Source organism: Thunnus maccoyii, chromosome 16, assembly GCF_910596095.1.
Source record: "Thunnus maccoyii chromosome 16, fThuMac1.1, whole genome shotgun sequence".
Classification (NCBI taxonomy): Eukaryota; Metazoa; Chordata; class Actinopteri; order Scombriformes; family Scombridae; genus Thunnus; species Thunnus maccoyii.
The window spans coordinates 12326928-12345828 of NC_056548.1; the positions used below are offsets into that span (position 1 = coordinate 12326928).

Sequence of the window (18901 nt, forward strand, 5' to 3'; positions counted from 1 at the left end):
TGCCTCATTTCTTATGGCTTCGTATCCACGTGTCTTAGGATTTCATATCCGTCTAAAAAGGCATGCTGAGCCATGCTAAGAGGACAAGTTTCCAATCTGAGTCAACATATCTGTCTAGAGGACATCCTGGTTGCTGTCACACAGCAGGACTTGCTTTTTCTGTTGTTATTAAGGTTCCAGATCTGACAAACTGAAAGAAGTCTACAGGAGGGATGGGGAGGATTGTCGCCATGTGTAAGAGTGTGGGAGTGCTGGAGAGGGACTAGGAGGGATGCAAAAAATGGACTCAGGCACACCTTTCTTATTCATTTCTTCTAACAGGAGACAGATTGACTTTATCATAATCAGTTACAATTCCATCAGTGTTTTCTGGCCAAGATTTGTGTAACAAGAACAGCTGTTATTACTCCAAATCCAGTTCACATTTATGTCTTTTAGTCTTGGTGAGCAACCTGGATGAATAAACATCTTGGTATTCAAAATATACAGCACCAACAGAAAGGGAACTCAAATGGACTTTGTCTATAAAATTCCCAGAGTAAACTAAACAAACGAAATTCATTAAAGATGCATAACTGCATGCATATGTATGCCAACTGTTGTGTTTGAGATTCAGCAGACAGCTTGGGCTAGTGTGCTTATTTGAGTATGGGACTGTGACTGGTGCTAACTGGCTACCACTCCTTTTCTGTCTAATTAAAGTCAACCCAGTAAAGTGGGCTGGCTGCTGACATTTGCTTGGTTTTAGCCGCTGTGACACATTGTCAGACACTGTGAACCCAATGCTCGGTGCCATGACCTTTTAGATGCTCAGCATTTTCCCACAAGAGCCCCTCTCTCTATTTCATCCATCTCCCTCTCTAGCTATCTTTCTTCTCAGCAAATCTAACAGCCTGTCACCCCTGTCACTTTATAACTGGGCAAGCATACTGACTAAGGCCATGAGCACACTGAATGACGCTTTCTTAACATTGCAGGACATTTAACATGACCAAGCACAATTTCTGGCTAGCTGTCAGAACAAGGAATATACTTGAAGACAAGACAACAAGGTAGGGTTACACATTGCAAAATACAGACGCCACAACAGAGGACCGTTAGACACTCAAACCCTGTAGGTGGTAGAATGCACCGTTCATTTTGACAACAAACTGCTATAACAAAGACATAAAAAGGATCCACTTCCTGTCTGCTTGTTAAACAATTAATAAACAGCAACTAGCTGTGATTTGTGTTTGTACCTTTATACATTAAAGGATAAGTCTGGTGACATTCTATATTTTGCTTACTGTCAACCAATCCCATAATAGACCCAAAACCAACAATGAATTGGTCCTACTAATAAATCCTTATTTAGCTTATTCCTCTGTGCCATACACCTCTATTTTGTTCATTACTGTGAACATATGTACTGTATTTTATTTTGATTCAATCACACATACACTGTCCTTCTGACATAAATACTCACTATTTCACCAGATGTGGATGTATATAGTTCCCCAAAAATACACTTTTTACTCCTGTTTGAGTAATGTTTTCTAAAAACTACAGTGTCAAGCTGTTATAGAAAATGATTTAGCCTTTTCTAAAAATCAAGTATATATTTGTGAATTGTGACGCAATTTTTTAGATTTACACATTCAGTATTAATGAATTGGCTTGGGACTGAGTGCCACAGAAAGGCTGGGGAAGTCTGAATGTACAGAGAGACAAACTAACATTGTTGGCTCTGGTCTTTTAATGGGAATTGTTGACAATAAGAAAAAAAATATAATAATGCCAACATAATCCTTTCACAAAAAAAGGCAAGAAGATTAAGAAACTGAATTTAGGGTTATATATGTTTGGGCTATATTGGGCTAGAGTTCTTCTCTGACTTGTACTGCGGAAATGGCCAGTGTAGAAAACCACCTCGCTCTACCACTCACATGACACAACCAACATTACTGGAGGCTTACTGAGTGACTCTCCCAGTGACTGGTGATCTGCCGTTTTTACCTCAACCTTGCAACATTCTGGGCTGCCAAAGTAGTCTGTGATATTGTGTCTTTTGTGAAAGGCCCAAAGAACAGAGATCAAAGAAAGGTGATAGAATGTAGGTAGGGGAAAGAATGAAGAGGGAGAAAAGTCATAACCTGAGGCAAGTGTGTAAAAGTTTTTAGCAGTACAAACAGAACAGGGATGGGAAGCTGTGCCAGCGGCCTGCTGACTTAAAGGAGACCTATTATGCTTTTCCTTATTTTCAGTATAATGTTACAATGTCAGATGTTCATATTAAACATGGCCAAAGTGTCAAATAACGATATAAACTTATATGGTAGTAATCCCTGTGAAGAAAAAGCACTGGCTTCAGACTGCTCTGTATGCTCAGTTTCTGTTGTTTTATTCTACTTTCAGCCCGAGCCGACATCAGCTCGTGACCTGTTGGAGGTGTGATGGTCGTCTGCAGCTCTTCATCAAACATCATCATCACTGTGGCTGTTTCTGCTTGTACTATTCCTCCCTGAGTTATTTCAAACTGATCTGCAGAACAAAGATCACCAAATATGTCCATATTTTGTTGTATTGACCGGTTTTTAGCACCGCTGACAAGTTCTGCTAATTTGGTGAGGAACACGTTTCATTTCCTGTAAATTCTTCACAATTAAAGTCTCCCTTTATTCAGTCATTTAAAAGCTTTTAATATGAAGGAGTAAAGCAGGAAATGTTGAGTTTTCATCCGTGGTAACTTAACACGATGAGCTGATGCAGCTGCCCCTCGGCAGGCTTCCAGAAAGCTGGGCCAATCAGAACAGAGTGAGCTCCTCAGGAGTAGGGCCTTAAAGAGGCAGGAGCTAAGACTGCCTGTTAGAGCCGGAGGCTGAACTGAGGGTCTGCATCAATAGCAGTATAAGATAAATAAGTAGTTTTTTAAGCTATGAATCATGCAAATCTACTCTGGTGGAGTCCCAGAATAAAAATATAGAGTTGGAAATGAGCATAATAGGTCCCCTTCAACACAGTGTAAAGGAAGGAAAGAGGAGAGACGAGAGGAGTTGGAGGGAATAACGTGGCCTGGATGAAGATAACCCAACAATATCCTTCAGGGATGCCCATCACTCTCCAAATATGCTCACTCCACACTCATTTAAAATCTTGTCATGATTTTATGGGGCTGTACAATGAAGGCCAGGGTGAAAAAAATACTATTTTGCTTTGCTATAACAGTGTAAAGTGCATTAAGAATCTCCATGAGCCACTAATTTTCCATCCTGTAGGAATCATGCAGATCCACTAAATTCAAGGAGATAATGTACGTCACACTGCAAGGATAAAGACAGTTGGAAAATGTGTAGTTAAAATATACAAATCTATTTAAATTTCACAGGGAGAGAGACAAAAGTGTGTGTGTTTGCAGTAATGGGAGGCAGCTACAGCAAAGGTCTTGTGAGAATAAGGAGCTGTGAATTTCTCTTGGTGCAACAGAGGATTTGAGGTCGGTGGAAAGACTGCAGCTGACAACTGGAGGTGTGAAGAAACCGTACACATGTGCATGTGTGTTATGTATGTTCCTACTAAACTAGTCTTACACATACTGTACATGAGGTGAAAACATGTCTGTTGGAACCGTCGATTCCTTCCTGACAGGAGAGAAGAAACGTGTCGCCCTCAAGTGATATAAGGAGTGTGCACAGTTCATGCATGTGTAATCGGGCGTGTCTCACGTGTTGCATTTTGCAAATGCAACACTAAATGTGTAGCATGTGAAATATTGAAATGTATACAAGTCAACATTTCATTACAATGCTTTGAGTAACTTGATAATCAGACTGATGTTTTGTTTCATTTCATTCATTCTATTTTAATTGCTGAAGAAAATAGAGATGTGGGCAGTGATTCAGAAGTCTAGAAGCAGGCTACACTTTGAGGGCTTTTAGGTGTGTTAAAAACATAGATACATAGATAATACGGAGCAGCATTGAACACGTGCACTTAAGACTGCTAAGTGAACACAGTCCTTGTCATATACAGTAATAGTGCTTAAGAAAGCTCTTTGCTGGTATAACATTTGTTTGACATCACATTCACTTACTGTTACTTTAGATTTTTAACCCTCTTACATAACATTGAATCATCAGTTACTTTCCAAAATCTGTTATACACAAGATAATTCACCTTTCACCTTGCAAACTTGCACCCATGCGTCCTTTATATCAGTTTTCTCTACCCTAAGTTTTCTCTTCCCTAATTTGCATTTCATACAGAGATACCTCGAGGGATGGGTGTTTATAAAAACAATTAAACATGGCATGTAACTCTGCATGTGTGTCCTTACCTTGTTGGGCTGTCCGAAGAATGGATTTCCACCACAGCGCTGGTTGATGACGTCTCTGATAAGGTGTTTTTGTCCATTGTAAGTGGTAAGGATGCTGATGCGGTCAGCAGGGTAGCCCAACAGACGCATGTACATGTACAAAGCCACACAGTACTCAGCCTCCGCCAGGTTCTTTACAGAGTAAGAGAGAAAAGAAGATGGTAAGAATAACATATTGATATTATGACTAGACAGAATCTGTATTGTTTGAGTACAGAGACAAGGACAGAACTGATGTTTGGGAGACAGTATGTGTACATAATACATAAGTTTGTATTTCATGCCTACTAGCATGACTTCAAAAAATGAATTATCTACAATATGGTTTTGTACTGAATCATTATTGACAGTACTGAGGAGAGGTTTAGCTGAATTACCCAATCACACTGTCTTTCTACCTATCAGCACACCACGGCTGGCAGGATCCCAATCCGAAGAAGCATGAGAATGAATTATATATTTTTACTGTGTGTGTGTGATATTCCTTAAGTGTTTCAAAGATTAACCAAGGAATAGCTAATTGTGTTTTTAGAAGTGTACCAAAGGCTACAACATCAAAAGTTTCATTACATAGTCTGATCTCAGAGCCTTATCGAAATATATTACCCATATTTACATTTTAACGAGATAAGGCAAGTTTTCCAATATACTCCCACTTATTTAAACAACAACTTTAAACAAAAAAAAACAACAACACTGTCCTAAACATGCCTATTTGCTATAATTATTAAGCTGTCTCTAATTTCAAATCTCCAGATCCTGCAACTACATCGCAAGAGTATGTCCTCGAAATGTGACTAAACAGAAAGGCATCGCAGGAATCATTTACCCACTTAACAATCAAATTCAATAAACAAATTCCTCAGCATGTGCATTCTGGCTCCAAGGCTACACTCTGCCCTTCAAATGTGACCGAAAAAAGAAAAGAAAAAAAAAAAGCCCAAGCAGTATGCATTATTCATCCAGTTTCAATTAAGCCTGGACTGCAGTCTCACATCTTTGATAATAATTAATGCAGCCTCATCAACAGTTCCTGATCCAGCTGCACTGGAGTCAACACATCAAAAACTGTGACAGCCTTTGTTCCTCTATGCCAATTACATGTCTTCCAAATGGCACAAATTCACATAATAATGTGCACTATCAGACTATGTGTCTACCATTGCACATGCTACAGTATGTTGAGGTTTGTAAGTGAGATAGATGGTGAATTAGTTGGTGTTTTCAAACTTTTACTTTGGAAGTAAATCTGTAAACTGCATTTGGACTGACAAGACTGTTGATCTGCCCACAAGTCTACATGAGAATTGGGGAAGATAGAAGGATGGAAAAGGAGCAGAGAAGCGTAGATACAAACACATCACCGTCGAACAGGAACTATAAATCTAGTCTACCTGTGAGTAACTCCCACCATGTCTTCTGCTCTTATGTAAATTAAAATATAGCTTGTGAAGCAGAGCAGCCTACGTTAACAGCCCTCCTAGTGGCTGCTGAAAAGCCTTTTTCTATCAACAAAGGATGTGGATTTAGATAAGCATCTTACTCTTTATGAGACGTTTGACAACTTTGGGAGTATTATCAATGGGCTACGACTCCGTGTGGAAAGTGCTTCAGCAAATGAGCCGAAGAAGCAAGGACAGACCTTTGGACTTCTGTTTATCTGTGCGCATGCGTTTGTGTGCGTGATGGATGTATAGTTCCTGTATGAGTGCAAAGCAAAGCAGTTGTTGAGGCAGTGTTTGTTCAGCTGTGACAGGCATTCAGCATACACTGGATACATTTGCTTCTCTAGTGTCCAATTTATCCTGTCTGGTTCCTAGGAAAGTGTGTGTGTGTGTGTGTATGTGTGCCTTAGGCATGGTGAGTGATACTGGCAATTCCCTTGAGGAGCCTGAAAATGGCAACAGGCAAATGGAGTAGCGGTTCATGTGACCTGATGTCTCGAGGAGGGCACATGGTCTGGATTTAAGAACAATAAGAAGCTTCAGGGACATGAGCATGCACAGGATTCAAGGCTGGACTTACATTCATGAAGCTCTCTGATGCATGTCCATTGGCTACAGAGCTTACATACAAATCGGTTTCTCATCTGTTACTTTTTCTATTTTGTATGTAGCTTAACAACATAGTATTTTGAAATTCTGTTTACCTGAAATCAAGTGTTGCTGGCTTATTGACAACTGCAAGCGGTATTGAGTCCTGAGAAATGTGTTTATGTTAAAATCTATCCTACCCCCTCTAAAAAGAATACAGTTTTTCCAATGAAGTAACTAGTTTCATGTCTACCTTTAATTTTAACAACTTTAAATATTTTTATTAAAATCAATAACTATCATACTAGATTTAACAGTAAAATTTGGGCCAGTAAAATGTAACTTTTATTTATTTATATTTTTTTTACACACACTATCAATCCCCGCCTTCCACTCACACACAATCTTGAGTGTCTCAGCAATGTCATGATGAAACACAATCTGGCTCCTGATGTGAAGGACAAACCCACTGGTCTGTGCTGGGCAGCCAGTGCTAGACATACTCTAAGCAGAGTTATGAATATATCATATGGACTTGTAGCTAAACCATTAAAATTTAAAAATGAATGAAGTGCTGTATAACAACCAATTCAGAGGAAATGGAGGCTACGGCTCTCTGGTCTGGTGGAACTAAGTATGCGTAAGTGTGTATATGTGTAAATTGTGCTTGGAAATTGCACATAAATATATAACATGAACTTTTTACCTCCTTCTTACCTTGTGTATGTACCTCTGCTGTAGATATACTGAATACTGGGTGTAGATATTGACTACTGGGTGTTATACTGCATGTCCACTGTTCTCTGAATTGAAGTAATACACTGCATGGGTGATTATCTTTCAGCTGGCAACAAGTTATTTAACCCCAACCAATGCAATGAGTAGCTTCTCATTTCTTATACGACCATGTCGAAAGACACATCCCGTGGTCATGGAAAAGATGTTTGAGAAGGGTCAAATCATTGGCATGCATCAAGCAGAGAAAACATCTAAGGAGATTGCAGAAACTACTAAAATCGGGTTAAGAACTGTCCAACGCATTATTAAAAACTGGAGGGATAGTGGGGAACCATCATCTTCGAGGAAGAAATGTGGTTGGAAAAAAATCCTAACTGATTATGATCGGCGATCACTTAAATATTTGGTGAAATGAAATCGCAGAAAAACAACAGTAGAACTCAGGGCTATGTTTAATAGTGAAAGTAAGAGCATTTCCACACGCACAATGCAAAGGGCACTCAAGGGATTGGAGCTGAACAGCTGTGTAGCTCTAAGAAAACCACTAATCAGTGAGGCTAATCAGAAAAAAGGCTTCAATTTGCTAGGGAGCATAAAGATTGGACTCTGGGGCAATGGAAGAAAGTCATGTTGTCTGATGAGTCCAGATTTACTCTGTTCCAGAGTGATGGGCGCATCAGGGTAAGAAGAGAGGCAGATGAAGTGATGCACCCATCATGCCTAGTGCCTACTGTACAAGCCTGTGGGGGCAGTGCTATGATCTGAGGTTGCTGCAGTTGGTCACGTCTAGGTTCAGCAACATTATGTGCCCAAAGAATGAGGTCAGCTGACTACCTGAATATACTGAATGACCAGATTATTCCATCATCTTCCCTGATGGCACAGGCATATTCCAAGATGACAATGCCAGGATTCATCGGGCTAAAATTGTGAAAGAGTGGTTCAGGGAGAATGTGACATCATTTTCACTCATGGATTGGCCACCACAGAGTCCAGACCTTAACCCCATTGAGAATCTTTGGGATGTGCTGGAGAAGGCTTTGAGCAGTGGTCCGACTATCCCATCATCAATACGAGATCATGGTGAAAAATTAATGCAACACTGGACGGAAATAAATCTTGTGACATTGCAGAAGCTTATCGAAACAATGCCACAGTGGATGAGTGCCATAATCAAAGCTAAAGGCGGTCCAACGAATTATTAGAGTGTGTGACCTTTTATTTTTAGGTGGTGACTTTTTTTTTGGCCAGGCAGTGTACATGTCTTTGTGGGTTCATCCTGTTGGTACTGGGTTACTTACAGTTTAACCATATTTAATTCCAGTTTGATTTTAGTAAGTTTTCACAATACATTAACAGTTCATTTTCTAGAAGTGACTGATTCTAGTTAGTTTCCAAGTTTTAGTTTTAATTTATTAAGGAGAATCAAAAAGAGGTTCAAATGTGTGATATCATGATTAGGTAGACTCACAGAGTAACTTTTTGTAAGTGCTGCATCATTAGTACAAATGACTGCTGTGCTGTGTGTGTATTTGTGTATTTTGGAGTGTACTACTGACCTGATAGAAGTAAGGGTTGGGCTCAGACTCTCCCACACCATTGAAGTCCTCCACATTAATAAGCTGGAAGTCAAAGGTCAGGCCAGGGTTGGGTACCTGGAACTCAGGCATTTGCTGGACATGAGGCAGATTTCCCAGGTGTTTGTAGCGCCAGTTGTACAAGTTACACAGACTGTGGCACAGGGAGATAAAAACATTGTCACACTGTTGTTATGTCCTTTTTGTGAGGCAACATCGCCAACCCCTAAAACACTGCATCCTTAATCCTAACATTAAGTCTATCAAAACTGATTCTATGTTATCTCTTATGTTATCTACTGAATGACCCACCTCGCACGTGCACGGCCCTGCGCGTCCAGATCTATGGTGGGCACTCCCAGGCGCACAAATCGGGTGAAGAGGGACTGTTCCATGTTTGAGTACTTCTGGAAGGCCATGTTCTTGATGACAGGGGGCAACTGGTGGTGGTCTCCAATCATGATCCAACGCTTCAGCCTGCTGTAGCCATCCTCTGGGTTCTGTAGAGAGAGAGAGGGGGAAGATATACAGAGAATACTTAAATGAAGTTAAGAGGTCAGAACTAGCCTGAGTAAAATATTATTTTAATCTTCTACATTTGGCACAGTATATGGTTTCCCTTTAAATATGGTGATGAAAATAAATGTCTTACCTAAAGGTACCAGTATAAATTAACATTCTAACCTGTAAAGTCCAGATGTGTAATCCCAGTGCGCTACAACTACCCCACGCTGCCCAGCTTTATTCAATTTAGTTTTTGTCTAATGACTTGACAATATGATATTGTGTATGTGAAATCAGATCAACAGATAATAGCATTAAAGTCCAGGTGGGCAGTTAAGCATGAAGGGCCAGTGCAGTATGTTACTCATGCCTACGTCACGCTGCCAGATTTCGCTAATTAGATGTGGTTTATTTGGAGCTTGACCTCAGACAAATTTGATATACCAACCATTGTAAGTCAAGAGCTGATTTAATCACTCAAATCACTGATAAGGGTTGAATAGCTGGATAATGAAAGGGAAGGAGAGCAGGAGGAATAAGAGTTTCACTGTGACGTATACTTGGCTCACTGAGAAAAGGGAGATAAAGAGAGGAGCTCTAGTGAGGCTGTTGAATGGGCTGATGTGCTTAATGGTCTCATCTGTAAACAGACATTAACACTATCTTGGACAATTAGGCACGACTACCAAAGACAAGCACCATTACCCTGTTTGGAGCCCATCAGTCAGACCTTACTTAACAGGGAAAGTCAGGTAGTAGAAGACTGAATCCTAAAGGATTAAACTGGGCTTGATGTCGGAACTTATGATAGTCCTTAGGCCTGGCATAGAGTTGTCAGGCAGGACATAGCTGTAGTTTTTGATAATAGTTGAGTTTTCAGCTAAACAGTCTTAGCTCTAAAGCACATTGTTAAGTTACCTGCAACAGCAGGGGGATGAAGGTCTCGATCTCCAGAATCTGAGCAGCTTCTTCCATCAGGATGTTGTCATACTAATAAGGAGAATCAACAGTTTAATAAAAAATAGTTAAAATAACTGAGTCAAGTCATTGTGTGGTAGTTTAAAAATAAATAACTGAGAGGAGTCTACCTTAAATCCCAGCTCCACCAGGTCATGACGTTTGAGTGCAGCGTGTGTGCAGGTCATAGCGATGATTTTGGCTTCCTTCACTAGCAGATACTTGGAGCGGTCCAGTCCACTTCTCAGCAGCTCAAAGGCCCTAAACTCCTTCAAGGGTAGACAAGACAGAAAGTGAGGGTCAGGATTTAATCACTGCACACAATAATATTTTATTAACAGATGTGATTCGGGAGACAAATAGCAGAAAGAAATTAAGAGAAACCATAATCTCCCATAAGTAATTAAAAACTAATTGAATAAAGACCTCTGGAGAGACCTTGGGAAGCTAGGATCTAGGTAGCTATTATGTATCAAAGTATTTGTGAATGTAATTATGTTTCACTTTAATTTTTGAAGGCAATACTGACAAAATGATGAATGATTACTGCGCAAGATGATGGATAAGATGATTATCTAAGGTGAAGTAACAGCAACTCTAGTAGAAAAAAGTCACTTCAGTATTCAGAAACATAACCAATACACTGTTATCTCTACCCACATTTGAAAAACTCAGTAGATTAACTTAAGACCTAGAACTCATAATAGCTCCAAATGCCTCTTCTTTTGATTCCGTGGAGACACTTCATAACTCCTAACTAAAAGACAGTCACAAAAGACTGTGGCAGCGTCTCTTGCCTTTCAACAAAACATATCATTAACATAATCCCTCTGCTTTCTACTCTCATTAACAAACACTCCCCTCTTTCCCATGATGCACTGATACAGAGGCCAGCGAGCCGCAGGGCTGTTCTGCGGAGAGTATACTGGGTGTAGTTTTGCTGTTCAATATCTGCAGCTTGAGGAGCACTTTAGCACAGATTTTCTTACATGGCTTATACTGGAATGGAAGATTTAGGGCTGGTTTTTAAACAAAAAATTAGTTCAGAGTTCTGATATCATGGCACTCTGGAAACCACGCTGTAGGGGGGAGGCACCAAATGGGGAATATGGGTGAACAGGCATGCTATTTTCAGGTTACCACACTAGCTGTGTAGGGGCAGGGAAGGGAGAGAAGCAGGGAGAGAGGACGGGAGACGTAGACTTGGACAGCACTGGGGTATAAATATTTGATGTGTTACTATTTTAGCATTAATATTAAACCAATCAAAACATGCAATATTGATGAGCTCTATTTTTAACCCTCATGGCTCCAGAGCGGTTGAAGGGTGAAATCAAGATGGTGAAGATTCACAGACACTAAAGAGAGGGAAAAAATACTAAAAAGAAGTAAACAGTGGTAAAGATGTTGAGAGACTGCAGAGAGGCAAGAGGAGATGTCTATAGAAGAAAAACACAGGAGGCACTTTGTGTCCCTGTCTGTCTGTACTGCGATAAATTCATAGCATATTCCTATGACAGCTTATTCCAAACTGCTTTTACATTTGAAAAGGCAGACAGATAAGCAAATTCAGCAGAATGTCGCCTTCTCTTCCCTGCACCGCAGACAGCAATGCCTCTTAATGGGTGTACAGATTTCACTGCAGCATGGGTGAGGCTGAGGGAGGAGGGAGAGGTGCTGTGATGCAGTGATACAGAGGCCAGCCAGATAAATCAAGGTCACCACATGTGTTGGGATATTACCTCCAGCCAATAACTTCTTTATTGCTTTTCGGAGACCTTCTTGGTGTTCCCATAAATCTGAAATGTTATTGTTATCCCTACAGAAATACTCGATGGGCTGAGGAGGAATGATAACATCTGTGTGATGAGTGTGAAAGAGTTTGAAAAGTAAAAAAGATCTGCAAATATATCTGAAGAGTTGGGCCAAAAATACCACTGGCTATGTGTATGTGTGTGTGTGTGTGTGTGTGTGTGTGTGTGTGTGTGTGTGTTTGAGTAAAAAAATGAAAGGGCTACATGGGCTAATTAGTTAGAGATAGTGTGTGTAATATGTGCATCTGTACATGTTATTTGTTGCTGTGTGCATTTTAATGTAAAGTACATTGACTTGAACTGCAACAAAGTTTGTTCTATAAATAAAATTGTCTTGCCCTATTGCACTCAAGTAACCTCTTTACATCCCACTGGGTGTTGCTCAGCAGAGAGGGAACTAGCACACTCGTGTGTGTGTGTGTGTGTGTGTGAGTGGCCTCCTTACCTCCAGCTGGGTAAATATTTTCTTGATGTGGCGGTAGCAGCCCTCCGCAATGTCCATGTCCTCCTCAAATGACCGGCCCTTGAACACAGGCTGGGGGGCGTTGGAGAAGTACTTGTGGAAGGGAAAGTGTGCAGCCACAGCCTCCACCTCCACTTTCTTGGCCTGTTTAGGCTTGACTTTGCTCATGTACTCTTCCCAGCGAGATATCACCTGTAGTTGGGAGAGAGAGCAGACGTACAGCACCCTCGGGATGTTAACGAGTCTGAGTCCCAGTAGTGATATTCTGAGTTAAGTATATAATGTAGAATCACACACGTCCATGTGCCTTGTATGTATTTGGGTAAGCGATCAAAAGGTGGAATGGGTTAGAATACATTACATGTGGTCTTGAAAATATAATATATTCAGAGAATCACTTAAAAAATGTTTAAATTCACACCTTTATTAAGAAAGTCGCTAAGCTTTCTGGTGTGGAGATTCGTAGTACACTAGCCTCCAGTTGTTTGATGCCTACCAAAATGCTCTATGGGCACACACTGGGGGTTCCTTCGTTCCTCTGCCCAGCCTAAATGGTGCATGCTGTAATTTCCTTATAATTTTTTTGTACAAAACTAAAAACACATTACAAAAAAATGACTAAAAGAGAACAGATAGCCTCACTCTCCTGCTGAGGACCTAATAAACCAGCCTCAACAACACAGCAGGGTAGCCTAGTTCTATAAATACCCCTGTGAAAAACAACTTTAAGGATAACATTAACTAGTCTGCTTGAGGACTGAGCTTAATTGTGTGTTAAATATCTGTGTGAGAGGACTATTAAGACCATCATCAATACCTTAAGTATATCTATAAGCATTTGAATCATTGATCACTGACAGAATAGTGTGCTTGTGGTTGCAGATTCACTACGCAAACAACTTCTGGACATTTGCATCCTCAAATATATAAGAACTAGACTGTTGGTCAGTTTTCAGAGCTATGACAAACACACAGGAAACCTCAGGAAAATTAGTTGTATGCTGAGAATTCAGTCTCTATGTGGCATCAAATAAATCATAAACCACAGTGGTGTGTGTGTGTGTGTGTGTGTTTTTATGAGGGACAACTGTCAAAGTTATGTCAAGGTGCAAAAACTGTCAGCATGAGCATCCTCAAACAATCTCTGACATGAGAGCTTGGAAACGGCCGTGGTATTCAAGTATTTGCTATAGCTTCGACTCACCGGATAACTAGCGGCATTAGGATATAGTGTGAGATATGACTACCGCAGAGAACTATGTCACTGGCATCCTTGCACTATTTCTATATGTCTCATATTACTGCCATGATGTGATGTGATACTTCACTGACAGCTACTTATTTGCAGGGGGGGAAAAAAGGAAGTTTGGTATTTTTATGCTTACCAGGAAACTGAAGATGACAGCTTAATCATGACCCCTACCCTTCTTTATGTTACAAATATATATAATGTCTATTTAAGAACTCTTCTAATGAAGGGAATGCAGATAAATAATTGTCTGCAGCAGTGGAACTTTTCCAGCAGCCCAAGAGGACAGTGATAATTAGGTGACGGGAATAAACAGCGAGGGTTGAGATTGTATCTAGGTATTTGCAGTCTAGGCAAAAAAAAAAAAAAGCAATGAGTCTGGGGAATGGAAGCTTCAATAATGTCTGGATTTGATTGGCGTGAATATCTCTGAGGAGCAGGGCAGACAATGCAGAAATCTATTCTAATCAATTTTGCAAAATATGTCCCGTATCCCCTTAACTCTCTGTTTCTGTAAATCAATATTAATACCCAAACACAATTTCAAGGATGTTTAGAGTCTTGATAGTAGGACAGCGAGAAGCAGCTGACTGCAAAAAACATCAGGACTTATGAAAGTTTAATTTTTGATAAACATTTATTATATTAGGAATTTTATTTGAACATTACTCTCACATTTAGCTTGATATTATGCATAACATGTAGCAAAATTGTACACTTATTATATTTTTTTATAAACACTAGTTGACATTACTTTTTTGCGACTTTCTCTACACATCATAGAAACACATGCACGCCTTGTGATAGCCTTACCTGGTAGAGGTAGAAGTGTCCAGCGGTCTCACAGGTGTAAGAAACATCACCGGGAACATCCAAGCTCTCCTGTAACCTTCCCACCTCTCTGAGGAGCTCCAGTCTTCTGGCGAGGACATAGTTTACCCTGCCGTATCTGGAGATGGAGAGCACAGCATAGTCAGTCAACAATCCTAACAGCTTACCTTTTTTTGAAAAATTATAAATAATTACAATCATCTGCTGTAATTTGCACACATATCACAGGTTTAGAATTATACAATGATGTAAGAAGATTGATGTTTAAGGTTTCACATGCTGTTTCTATAAATAAATGGTATTATTAAGGACACACACACACAAAGCATCATTGGTAGAATCTGTTGATTTGTGAAAACAGAATTTAAGAATTTCTTGGATGCAACTTAACACAGACACATCCATTACTGCAGATTATAGTTTCATTTGTTTGCAAAGGCACTGAATATGTTCATGTTGTGACTTTCTGATGTTATTACTAAACATCCGGTACATCAAATGATCAGAATGTGCTTGACTATCAACCTCACTGCCCCACAAAAGGTGATGACCCACGTTCATCGACCTACATGCTGGTGTTACAAGCCAGACAGAGACCTCAGACAAACCATTACATATAACAAACAGGTGAGATAAAGTCTCTTCTAATTGTGGATGCCATCTCTGATCTGATCTCGATCACTTCCCTGTGTGGCATTAGGTTGCTTATTGCCTGAATTGATTAATAGAGCAGAGTGAATCTCGATCTGATGGTTGTTATCTGATTGTTAAGTTGATTGCGTGGAATTTTGGTTTTAATTGCCATTACTGTGTTTCTGTCCTTGGCTGAGAGTCAGCAGATGACAAGATGCATGGTTATCTGAGGACACACAGTATCTTACAAGGTAAAATATTTTGTAAATATGACCCACTGGACTACAGAGGTTCCAAGACGGCAACGGGTGTCCTTGACTGCACACAAGGTTTGTTTAGGGTTCCATCATGCATCCTATTGTGCACTGAACAATTTTGCTTAAAAGCAATTAGCAGGTGGCAACAAGACAAGCAACACACACAGACAGGAAGTGGGAGGGGTCATAGGGTAATACTGGAGGTGAAGTCTATTTTTAGACACTCTGCAAAGATCCTCAGTCAGCAGGTGACTCAAAGACAATCACACTGCTCTGCCTGTTTGGCCTGAATAAAATTAAACAAAAATGGAGAGTGACCTTGCTTCCCAGGATGTCAGACCTGTAATGCATTCAGCAACTCCCAGAGACAAAAAAAACCCCAGAATTGATGCATAAATGTGAACAGCAGACAGACTACATTTATCACCAGGGTTGCAATTATTTTTTTTCTTAAAATCCAATAAATATAAAAGTGATTGAGTATGCTGCATTTTATTTTCACCATGAGCAAGAGAGGCATCATGACACATTTTGACATACTGTTAATTATTTTTTACCTAAAACCTAGAGCTAAATATAAACTGTCTAAATGTGGTCTTCCCCATTCCTGCCACCAACACCAACTCTCAAAATCTCATTAAAGCAGCACAAAATATATCATAAAATGCAGGGAGGCAGTGTTAATTGATAGTGCTGTAGCTTTCCCCTTTGTTAGGCATTCGGAGGAGCACTGCCTTCCATTTTTCATCTCGTATACAGTGTTAATTAAAACTCTCCGGCTCTCTCCTCTTGGTGGTGTCAGTGGGGTGGAAGGAGTGTGGAGTCTGCATGTTGTTATGAGGCATCCAGGCAGGCGGGAACATATTAAATGCTGCTAGCTAAAGCTCTTTCTTTTATGTCTGTGATGCTGCATAATTTAAGAATGTAACAGACTGCTTCCATGTTAGGACCCTAGTTCGCATACACTGCTATTCATACTACAGTCATACTGAGCAGTAGCTATACACAGGGTATGTAAATGAGCGACATGTATAACCCCTCCCTTCCTCTTCTGGAAGTGCTGCTAAAAGCTATAGGGTGCAATTTGCTCAGTGCCACAGATGGAAAAGGTGGTAATTAACTATGTAGGCTATAAGGAAACTTCAAATAGTAACAGCATGAAAACTTAAGATTCAATGACACAGAGCTATTTTTATTCAAATGCTAGCCCAAAAAAAAAAAAAGAGTGCTGGATGATTCACCTAATAATAGTGTAAAATATAGCAGCAGTCATGTAGAACTGTAAATGTTTTGGGTATCTTGAGATAATCTCTCTTTCTCAAGTCTGTCATGAGTGCTTAAGTGTGCTGCCCCCCACTTTCTCTTTTCCCATCTCAGTATGTCTCAGTAGTAAGGGCTGAGTCACTATCCTTCAAGGCATCACACACACACACACACACACACACACACACATACACACACACACAAATACAGTGGAGCTTACACAAAGACGTGGGTGAGTGAGTTGGGAACTACTGGGGCTTCCCTAAAAGGACTCTAGTGGTTCTTGTCTGAGGCTATTTGTTCTGTGCCCTGCCACCAGTGCTGGATGAAGAGCAACACTATGTGTTTTTCATGTCTTTTAGTGTGTAGACAAAAGTTCTTAAACAACTACTTCTAAAACAATATTTAGGTTTAATTCAATTACAGTCAGGTAATGTCGTACACCAGAGATTTAACCTCAGCTACATAAATATTCTTGTCTTAAAACCTGAAATGATAAGTATTTATTCATGTAATTTATTTATTTGTTCATAATTTATACCACAGATTGCTAAATATTTTGTTACATGAGTTTGTTCCTATACATTTTTGTATATTACATAGCACACTGTGGATGAAGTATTTGCTAGAATTTGTCATACTGTCATACTACTATCAATTTTCTTCTGTGTTATACTACTACTACTTTAAATTTGGTCAGCCACAAGTATAACTACAGATTTTTTTGATCAAGACATATACTTAAGAGCTGGGATATTTGGACTAATGTTGCCTCTTAACTTGCTTTCTTTACCAGAGGGGGCAAGTTGACAAGAGACACAAAGAAATACTGACTGAAAGAATGATTATCAATATGATTGTACATTGTTTAGGCAATGCATAACTATCCATGACTTTTAGGCAGCCCTGAAAAAACTTCCAAAATCATAATGTTTTCAGGTTTTCTTCTTGGAAATTATTCTCAGAGTGGCCGGTACAAATGGGTACAAGGTCAATTCTTTTCTTGTGGTGTAGTGAGGAGAGGGTTCATCAGTAAGGAATTGCCTCTGAGAGCAGAGCTGTGGGGAGAGATCCCTTACACTGGTGGAAAGGCCTGAGAGGCCAATGCTGCCTAATGAAGATAAACCAGGTCTATGGCCTGGCATATGGGAGTATCGAGTAGCCCTGTCACTGTGTTGGCTCAGACTAATTTCATATGTATGTGGGCAGCTGGACTGCTTTTATGTATGTCTGCGTGTGCTTGTGTTTGTTGTCGGCTTTGATCAAACTGTGAAGGTTGCCTCTGCAGTGGATATGCATAAGTCTATAAACGTATCGAAAGTACTTTCATATGTGCATGTGTGATATCAACCGGTCTCAATTTTCACGTGTGCATTTCTGTTTGTTTAGGTGCGTCTATCTGTGTGTGGATCCTCTCTCCACCTGTCTCCTGCTGTCCTCACCTGCTGAAGTCCTTCTCAGTCTCCAGCTCCTCTTCTCCGTGACCCAGACGCAAGAGATGGCGTTCGTCGATGTCTAGTGCCATGATTTTTTCAAACAGCTGGTTCAGAGCCTGGTGTAGAATGAACCATGGTAACAAGTGAACATGATCAGACATGGAAATCCCCTCTTTTTATTTGTGTTTATTTTGTCAACCATCAACAGTACTTGTGCATAAAATGATCTCATTGATCTCTAGTGATTTGGTCCTGAATTGGCGCCGTTAATGTGTAATATCTAGTAAGTAGAATAGGTAGCATGCTAAAGGAATATAAATAGAAGGTGAAACGATTGCAGTAGAACAAAGGTTTTCATTATTAAATCCAGTTCTGCTTTTTGTGGCTAAGTTTCCTCCTGGCAAGCTTCCACTGGTGTAAAACAACAGCAGATTACTTTATGATTAAATACTGAGAGGGGATACTGGGGCACAAGGGAGCTTGGATTTAAATTTTTCCTCCATGGTTTGAGTAGAGCTGTTGCCTGATTAATGGACAGTTCTGAGCACAAGCCGTAAATTCTCTAGACAGCTTCACTGGTTTTTGAGCAGGGTGTTAGGGAACATTTTCAGAGCTCATAGATGTATTGTGCTGGTTTGTGTGTAGATGTGCTGTGTGTGTGTGTGTGGTGGGTTAACCTGATTTGAGTGTGTCACTATGAGGGTCCTCTGCTCAGGAAAGTTGTGATAGAGGTTTGAGATGATCTGAACAGCAACATCTGTCTTTCCAGTACCTGGTGGTCCTACAACCTGG

At 40.1% G+C, this 18901-nt stretch overlaps 1 protein-coding gene across 2 annotated transcripts in view; it reads right to left on the reverse strand.

Moving 5' to 3' along the window:
- aqr (aquarius intron-binding spliceosomal factor) overlaps positions 1-18901 on the reverse strand; it is a 52052-nt gene that overhangs the window by 8570 nt on the left and 24581 nt on the right. For both annotated transcript variants that reach the window (XM_042388324.1, XM_042388323.1), the window contains exons 24-32: positions 18787-18897; positions 18116-18225; positions 14503-14638; positions 12423-12632; positions 10295-10432; positions 10125-10196; positions 9015-9202; positions 8685-8856; positions 4316-4486 (exon numbers count right to left, since the gene is read on the reverse strand). In XM_042388324.1, coding sequence (XP_042244258.1) covers positions 4316-4486; positions 8685-8856; positions 9015-9202; positions 10125-10196; positions 10295-10432; positions 12423-12632; positions 14503-14638; positions 18116-18225; positions 18787-18897 — 1308 coding nt within the window. The remainder of the gene's footprint in view (positions 1-4315; positions 4487-8684; positions 8857-9014; positions 9203-10124; positions 10197-10294; positions 10433-12422; positions 12633-14502; positions 14639-18115; positions 18226-18786; positions 18898-18901) is intronic.